The 8,692-nt window shown below is 42.2% G+C and overlaps 1 protein-coding gene across 2 annotated transcripts; it reads left to right on the plus strand.

The window, feature by feature from the left end:
* The first annotated feature begins 439 nt into the window (after positions 1-439).
* LOC311022897 (mothers against decapentaplegic homolog 2) lies at positions 440-8,405 on the plus strand. Of its 2 annotated transcripts, none has more exons than XM_084024488.1 (11): positions 440-593; positions 1,639-2,034; positions 3,476-3,565; positions 3,776-3,969; positions 4,295-4,429; positions 4,574-4,636; positions 5,383-5,436; positions 5,610-5,822; positions 5,971-6,108; positions 7,312-7,456; positions 8,262-8,405. In XM_084024488.1, exons 2-11 carry the CDS (start codon positions 1,799-1,801, stop codon positions 8,383-8,385), a joined length of 1,392 nt encoding a protein of 463 aa, XP_083880614.1. In that variant the 5' UTR covers positions 440-593; positions 1,639-1,798; the 3' UTR covers positions 8,386-8,405. The 2 variants fall into 2 exon arrangements, with proteins under 2 accessions (XP_083880614.1, XP_083880613.1); XM_084024487.1 differs by having other exon boundaries at positions 441-593; positions 4,574-4,648.
* The last annotated feature ends 287 nt before the right edge of the window (positions 8,406-8,692 follow it).

The following is an 8,692-nucleotide window of genomic DNA, read 5'->3' on the forward strand; positions in this document are numbered from 1 at the left end:
TCAACCTAATTAAACACCTGGTGAGAGGAGGAGCTATCGATTCTTGCCCTGGAATCCTACACAGCAATGTTATCATATCATATATCAACGGACGTTTACATTGTTTTAAGCATACAAACTCACACAGAACCTCCTTAAAAAAAGAATAACTAAAACTGATTGTGACGGTCTATATTTTATTTTTTAACTGATAAAATGATGAAAATGTATAAAATGAACTTGAAAAATGCTGAACAAAACAGCGTTTTTCCTCCTAAATTCTTTGAATGACAGATATTCTCACATGCTCTCAAATAAACAATTATTATTGTCAATTGCAGCCAGTATTCAGACTTTTTTTTAATCCTCCAATCGGTTTTTAAATAGGAGGGATTAAGAGTTCGTACGTAGCCATCACGTTTGTTTTGTTGTTCCGGTCTACCTAACCTAGCCAACTAGCCCAGTAGCACTGGTAGCAACTTGAGAAGAGCCCACAAGCCTTGTCAAAATTAGCTGCGGTACAATACAGTCCAGGCATGTGTATGTCATAACGGTGTTTTGAGGGCTGTGCACATCTTTTTCTCAAAAGCGGAGCTGTGGACATTAAACCTGGGGTAACTATTTGAATGCTTTCAGCTGTTTGCTCGACTTTGAAGCATGTTGTTGTGTGTGAGCTGTTAGCCAGCGGGAGCCAGGGCTCAGTTTCGAAGAGTTCGTCCAAGATGCTAACTCGGTTTGGTGGTGTATTTTAATAAAATCACAAAACATACAATAGCTACGTTGAAATAAAGTATTTCTATATTTAAGTTAATGAAGCGATTGTGTTGTGTTATTAGATTCATTATAGCCCGTGCGAGCTGACGTTAGGTAGCAAAGTAGCGCGACTTGACTGTTGCGCATAGGAGGGTTTTTGTGGATCACAACAAAAGGATTTTTGATAACAAGCTGGCAGCTAGCTCAGTTAAGCTAGCTAACGTTAGCTGACGTAGCTAGATGAAGACTTCCCCATAATACTTGCTTAGTTACGTTGACTGCACATTTTCAGTTTTCGTTTTTAGCTCACGTAATGTACACAGACACTGAACAGTGAGTAAGCTAACGCCAGTGAACTTATTGTTGTGATTTGTGTCAAGAAGGCCCCCCCACCAGGGAGCTAGCAGCCGGCCTTCACAAGCCAGTTTGGGTTGGTGGGCCTGTCACAGAATACGGTCCTTGTTCGTGTTCATTTGATAGTGTGTATTGTGTTATTCACTATGTTGTTTAACGTTGGTAGTTGGTCTTGATTGCGTACATGCGCTGAATGCGGCAGTATGAGGCGCACCCCGTGTGATAACTAAAGTTTCCAAGCTAGCGAACTAGCTTGACGTTAGCTTGTCACAAACACTGCTTGATGTCGAGCAGTGTTTGTGACAAGCGGACGTCAAGTGGACATCTCCGTTTGTTCATCTCACTAAGGACCAACTAACTTCACGCAAGATACAGTTATGTGATGTTAGCAATGCTGCTGCTCAGTCATACTATTATACAAATATGCTGCGTTTCACAGAATAATAGGTTGCACGCCTTGCATTGTTTTGATGGGGCTATGTGGATTTTTTCCCTGTGAAGTTACAATGTTTGGTTTGTAATGATGTACTTTGTGTGTGACTTTCTCCCAAGGTGTCCCTCTCTTTTGAGCCTACCCTGCTAGCAGTGGCTCCCACCCTGTGACTCATTGGTCACTGAAGGGGCCCGTCAGAGCAAGGGCCCAAACGGTACTCTGTCTGTGTGTGAGAGCTTGTGTTGAGTCCCCTGGAGACTCCCGGCTTGTCCAGCTAAGATGTCCTCCATCTTGCCATTCACCCCTCCTGTGGTGAAGAGGCTGTTGGGCTGGAAGAAGTCGTCTAGTGGCCCGGGCGGAGCAGGTGGTGGAGAACAGAACGGGCAAGAGGAGAAATGGTGCGAGAAGGCTGTGAAGAGCTTAGTGAAGAAGCTAAAGAAGACAGGCCAGCTTGATGAGCTGGAGAAAGCTATCACCACACAGAACTGCAACACCAAGTGTGTCACCATCCCCAGGTACACTGTCCAACGCTCTCTGGATGTTCAAACTAGACTCAGGGAAAACGTTGCTGCTGTTACACGTCTCTGCAAGTGAACTTAGTTAAGACCTCTCTGTCATAGGAAACCATTTTCTTAATTCAGTTTTTATAGTTTCCTGACATAACCATGAAACATGCCAAACTGATTGCACTGTTGAAAGGTTTGTTTAGGGATGCAAAATTGAAGAACATTAATTGTTCATCAGAGATGAGCTGATAATCAATCAAATCAATGGTTGTTCAGAACTTACAGTCAGGCTCACGGGGAGAGAGATGTTAAAAGGGTGAGAAAAGATATTCTCTTTATCAACCAGCTAGCCTTGATGTCCCAGACTCACATTCAGTGGGAACACTGTGTTAACAGATTCATTCGTCACTGATGTGCCTCCAAGTACCATGTCGGTTGTTTGTATGTCTATAGATAGCGGGCTGGTTGTTATCGCCTGAGAATTGTTCTAGGCTGAACTGTTGTGTTTGTAGACATACAGTGGCTGGCTCATCTAAATTAAATTATTTCTTGTAGAGGGCTGGACTATTAGAGAGGATATCTACATGATAGGTTGGGTTGCAAACACAAAATAATGCCAGTGTGTGGTATTACCACCAGCCATACTTACGTTGGTACATTTTAATTGTGGCTTAACACTGCCATACAACAATATCCTCTGCTTGCAACTTTGGCAGGTACCCATTTGACATATACATTGATTCTACTCTAAACACTTGGTTTCCTGCAGTAAAAATAGCTATTGAATTGAATCTACAAGCTGCTATGGCTGGTGGACAAAAGTTGGTTTCCTGCCCTGTCATGAACCAGCATTGCATTTTGCATGTTATTTTTGAATGTTAGTTGAGATCCCACCAAAGTAATTTAGTATTGTACATGTTGTGTATTTGTAGCATTTAATATGTAGAATGTGTCTTATTATTATTATTATTATTAAGTAGCAACTACTCTCATTTGTCCTCATTCCAATTTTGCATTCTTAGTTTGTTTGTCTATTTTTTTGGGAATGTTTTCAGAATGTCTGAAATTGTATTTATTTTTTCTTCCAAGGTTGCCTCCTCCCCTTTTCTCCTCCTTTGTTCCATTGTCTCTTCAGTGTTTATTTGAATGTGATTTGTTCTGACATACCGGTAAATTATTGTAGTGAAAAAGAATGCTTTCTCTCACTCATTGTGCGTGTTAGCAGATTCCGTGTTACGTGTTTATTTTTCTTTTATTCTATCATAAGGGCTTCTCTTATTTGAAGTTCCCATCCTTCATTTCCACTGCTGAACTTGATGTCTTTATTTTGCCATAATACTCTAATTAAAGTGGCCTTTTAATGTTTACATTACCCATATTGATATTTCTGAATGAGCCATGTCCCATGTTTATCATTTGTTTTTTGTTTTATTGTTTTCTCTGTGCACAGCAATTGCTCTGAAATATGGGGACTGAGTACACCAAATACGATAGAACAGTGGGATACATCAGGCCTATACAGCTTCCCTGACCAAACCAGGTGACTATCATCAACTCTTGTATGGTGTTGCGTACAACTTTGATGTGAGAGAGTTGTCATTGAAATGTTTGGTGTGATGGAAATGGAGAACATCTTTATTTCTCATTTCCACTCTCCATTTTCCTCCCCTCCATGGCCATATTATGTGTCACCCCCTTGCTCCTGTCTTTTACACATCTCACCACCATCTCCTGTTTGCTCTTCAATCAGATCCCTGGATGGCCGCCTGCAGGTCTCCCACAGGAAGGGTCTGCCCCATGTTATCTACTGTCGCCTGTGGCGATGGCCAGACCTTCACAGCCACCACGAGCTGCGCGCTATCGAGGCCTGCGAGTATGCTTTCCACCTAAAGAAGGATGAGGTCTGCATCAACCCCTACCACTACCAGCGGGTGGAGACCCCAGGTGAGAAGACTTTGTCTAGTGGACATTTGTTACCTAAAACATGCAGATCTCTTCATATTTCAATGTCTACTGAACTATTGTTTGACTCGGTTGGCTCCCACTGAGACCGGCAAAGCTAAACTGAATGCTGAATTTGTCTTTGTAGAATTCTGGTGTTATGTGGACAATTTTGGCAGTAGAGATCTGAAAATGGGCCACTCTGATGCACACCTTTTTAATCTGATGAAAAGTCTTGTTTACTCAAAGGAGTAATTCAACATTTTGGAGAATACGCGTCAACTAAGTCTTCACTCATCCCTTCTGACACTTTCACCCAACACTGTAGTGCTGCCTCCTGTTCTTGTGCCAAGACACTCAGAAATCCTGCCAGAGCTGCCACCTCTGGATGACTACACTCATTCCATACCTGAGAACACAAATTTCCCTGCAGGAATTGAACCTCCAAACAACTATATACCAGGTGAGGTCATTATCTCGGCACTGGATTGGAGTGACTTTATTTGACTAATGTACTAAAATTATGTTTCTTTGACATCGGTAGTTTAAACATTAAACTATGATAACAGCACAGCTCTTCTTCCCCCTCCCCACATAATTTCAACAGAAACACCTCCACCAGGCTACATCAGTGAGGATGGGGAGGCCAGCGATCAACAGATGAATCAAAGTATGGACACAGGTACCTTTGACTAGCAACTTCTTCTCCTCTCCTATATACCAGCTTCTCCTTTAGAGGTTTGAAATGGTGCAGAGAATGATTTTGACCTGGTGTTTATGAAAGGTAAATGTATTATTATTTTTCCCTGTGAATTAGGACTGACCTGATCTACTCAGCATTAGAAGCCAATCTTGGATCAGAAATTGATGACAATACCAAATAGTTTGCCTAGAGAGGTTGTGGCTCTGTGAATTACTTGGTCCAAAGCTGCATTAGGAAAATGCATGTTAGATTCTATTGAGTTTCTCCAGAAACTTCTCTGGAAACAGACTTGAACAGGTTCATGGATTACACTTGTGTATGTACCCTGTCTCTTCTGACTGCCGCCTCAGAGTGTGTGTGTATCTTTGATGTGCTGTTAATGATAACCATAAAAGCAGCAGCAATCTACTTATTGTTTTAAACATCGTCCATTCAGTTCTTTGTGCACTGAAGTAAGTTATAATTCATGCTGTATAATCCGGCAAAGCAAGATGTAGGCTGTACAGATGGCACCTTTGTTGGTGACAATAAACACCATCTCTTTATCACTCACTAATGCAAATTGAGCAGGTTTACAGGATCATTTTGGGCAATCTTTTGCAAGGCAGTCACCACTTTCATCATAAGCCTTTGATCTGGTCCACCTTGTACCATGCTGTGTCTTCTGTGAACCCATCCATAGCAATAACTTCCTGTGTTCTTGTTTCTGTCAGGTTCTCCAGCAGAGCTCTCCCCCAGCACCCTGTCTCCTGTCAATCACAGCATGGGTAAGATGCAAAACAATACAAAATGTGCAAGCTTTTTGTATATTAATACATCACAGGTTGGCACCTAGTTTGGGTATATACACAAACATTTGCAGTAGCTTCTTTTAATCCGCACACAAACATTGAAAAGAGATGATTGGAATAAACCTTATTGACACAATCCTCTACTGTAGACTTGCAGCCAGTGACCTACTCTGAGCCAGCCTTCTGGTGCTCTATAGCCTATTACGAGCTGAACCAGCGTGTCGGGGAGACATTCCACGCCTCTCAGCCCTCGCTGACAGTGGACGGTTTCACAGATCCGTCAAACTCTGAGCGTTTCTGCCTGGGCCTGCTGTCTAATGTCAACAGGAATGCCACTGTGGAGATGACCCGGAGGCACATAGGTATGGTACAGCCTCGGGCAACAATAACTAATCACTTGTGAGCCTCTTTAGACTTTGTGTTAGCTTTCAAAATATGCCACTGATCTATTCTTACATAGTGTTCAAGCCATATATTGTGTTCTAGCCTTTGTTTGTCTTATGTTTGCAGGAAGAGGAGTTAGACTCTACTACATCGGAGGGGAGGTATTTGCTGAGTGCCTGAGTGATAGCGCCATCTTTGTCCAGAGCCCAAACTGCAACCAGCGGTATGGCTGGCATCCAGCAACAGTGTGTAAAATACCTCCAGGTAAGGTGCTGAGGATGTAAATGTGGCTCAGTTGATAGAGCGGGTTGGCCAATGTTCGGAGGGTCGGCGGTTCGATCCCCGCCCTTGTCACTGTGACATGGTCGTTGTGTCCTTGGGCAGGACACTTCATCCAGCTTGCCTCGTGTGAATGTGTATGACTGCTGTATGTTTGAGGTGGTGGTTGGAGGGGCCGTAGGCGCAGGATGGCAGCCACCGTCAGTCTGCCCCAGGGCAGCTGTGGCCACTATGGTAGTTTACCACCACCGGTATGACTGTGTGTGAATGAATGGAACCCGGAACCCTGTCAGAGCGCTTTGAGTGTCTAGGAAAGTGGCATACAAATCCAATCCATTATTATTATTATTATTATTATTATTGACAGTAAGGTCCCCACTGAACAAACAAATATAGACGGGATAGCTTCTGGTCATGAATATATGTGGAGCTCTTGATGTAAATAAAGATGATGCTGATGAAGTCATACATTTCTCCAGAACTGAACCAAAAGACTGGACCCAGAATTATGTTTTTTTTTTTTTGTGTGTGTACAGTGCCAAAATATATATTGAGTATAAATACCCATATTCAAAATGTGGGCTTAAAAGGTGTCTCCTAGCACTTGCTCCTTTGTGGTAGATGGCAGCTGTAGGCAACTTTTATTCATATCGCAAGGGGCTCTGATGGGAACCCAGGGACACCGCAAAAACCTCTTCCACTGATCTGTATTCTTATGTGAATGGGATGCTACTTTACAGTACGTCTGATTTAAACAAGGCACTGTTTTGCTAAGTGAAATCACTGTTCTCACATTGTGACCTACTGGTTCTTGTGCTGATTCAATGCTCATGAGATGATATGGATTGTCGCACATCAGGATAAAAAAAAAACACATACATTATGTTAATCGTAGTGAACTTCCATTATCAGGATAATCTTAAAAAAAGCATCGAGTCACTTGAAAAAGCTGTCTAGCTCACTATCATGACAGAGAAGTGAATAAATAGAGCCTGATTTATAAAATGCATGATTTTACATTTTAAAATGTCTACATGCAACTCAACTGTTGAGGCCAACCAGAATCAATGATGCCAAACGCACCAAAAACATTCTGGGCAATAATTCGCCACAGACACACAATGACCTTAAGAATAATGAGGAAAACCCACATTAACTGCTGGTCTGTTACTTCCTTTTCCTTTTTAGGTTGTAATCTAAAAATCTTCAACAACCAGGAATTTGCAGCCCTGCTGGCTCAGTCAGTCAACCAGGGCTTTGAAGCTGTTTACCAGCTCACCAGGATGTGCACCATCCGCATGAGCTTTGTCAAAGGCTGGGGAGCCGAGTACAGGTGAGCACTGAAAACACATTTCTTATGGTGACTATTATTTACGCCTTGTCAAAGTGTAATGTGACAATGAACATTGAGATAAGGAATTGATTCGGACTGATTCCTCCTAAACGTAACCTTAAGGAGAAGTTATACATTATGACTTCAGTCAAGTTTTGCTTTTTAGTAGAATGATGGAGTGAAAAGGCTGTCGGCTCAAACCAGATAGGAGCCTCTGCTTCTGAAAAGGGAAGCCAAGGCTGAAGTGCCTTGAACTTGCATTCTGTCTACTGGCCATCAGGGGACAAAAAGAAGTCTGATTGCATGGAAGTCTATGAGAAAAGACTCTACTTCTCATTTATTATCTCGGTAAATATTGTAAACATGAGTTTATGGTCTAAATCTCTAGTTTCAAGTTTTCTTCAATCCAGGATGATGATTATTAAATCCATTAGGTCCATTTAGAGTGAAATAGACCAGAAAGCAGTGTATGCTTTAGGGCTGGGCTTCCTTGTGATTGACAGGCCGCTACCAATACAAATAGTTACTAAAATGACTTTAACACTACATGTGAACTGGATCCAGTAAGATTGCTGCTCCCGGTGCCACTCTGCTGCTTGTGTTCATCAGATCCACCCGTCGCTCCTCCACAGTCCACTGTGTTCACCAACGTCGCAAAAATTCTAAGATGGCGATGGCTTAAATATTGAACTTGAAGTTTCAAAACCGTAGTCCACAAACCAATGGGTGATGTAACTACGACTATGTCCGATTCTTATATTCAGTCAATGACTCGGACATTAAAATGTACGTCTTTGTTTTCCAGGCGGCAGACAGTCACAAGCACTCCTTGCTGGATCGAGCTGCATTTGAACGGTCCCCTTCAGTGGCTCGACAAGGTTCTGACCCAGATGGGTTCCCCGTCTGCACGCTGCTCCAGTATGTCCTAATCGGCTAAAGAAACGCACCCCCATTACATGATCATTAAATTCTAAAGTTGTGAGTCCTTTCATGAAAAAAATGGAAACCCCACAGAATGAATTTTCTGTAACATTCTTCATAGTATTTGTGGCTCAGTTCCACATCCCTAACACACACACAATAACAAATGCACCTACACACACACACACACACACACACACACACACACACTCAAACTTTTCAGTAAAAAGAAATTGGCACTTTGTTACCCATCTATGTCATGCACCTTGTTAAATTGCTTTCCCCAAATCCTTAATATTAGATCTATTTGTGGTA

This window comes from Eutrigla gurnardus (assembly GCF_963514095.1).
Source record: "Eutrigla gurnardus genome assembly, chromosome: 13".
In the NCBI taxonomy this organism is placed as follows: Eukaryota; Metazoa; Chordata; class Actinopteri; order Perciformes; family Triglidae; genus Eutrigla; species Eutrigla gurnardus.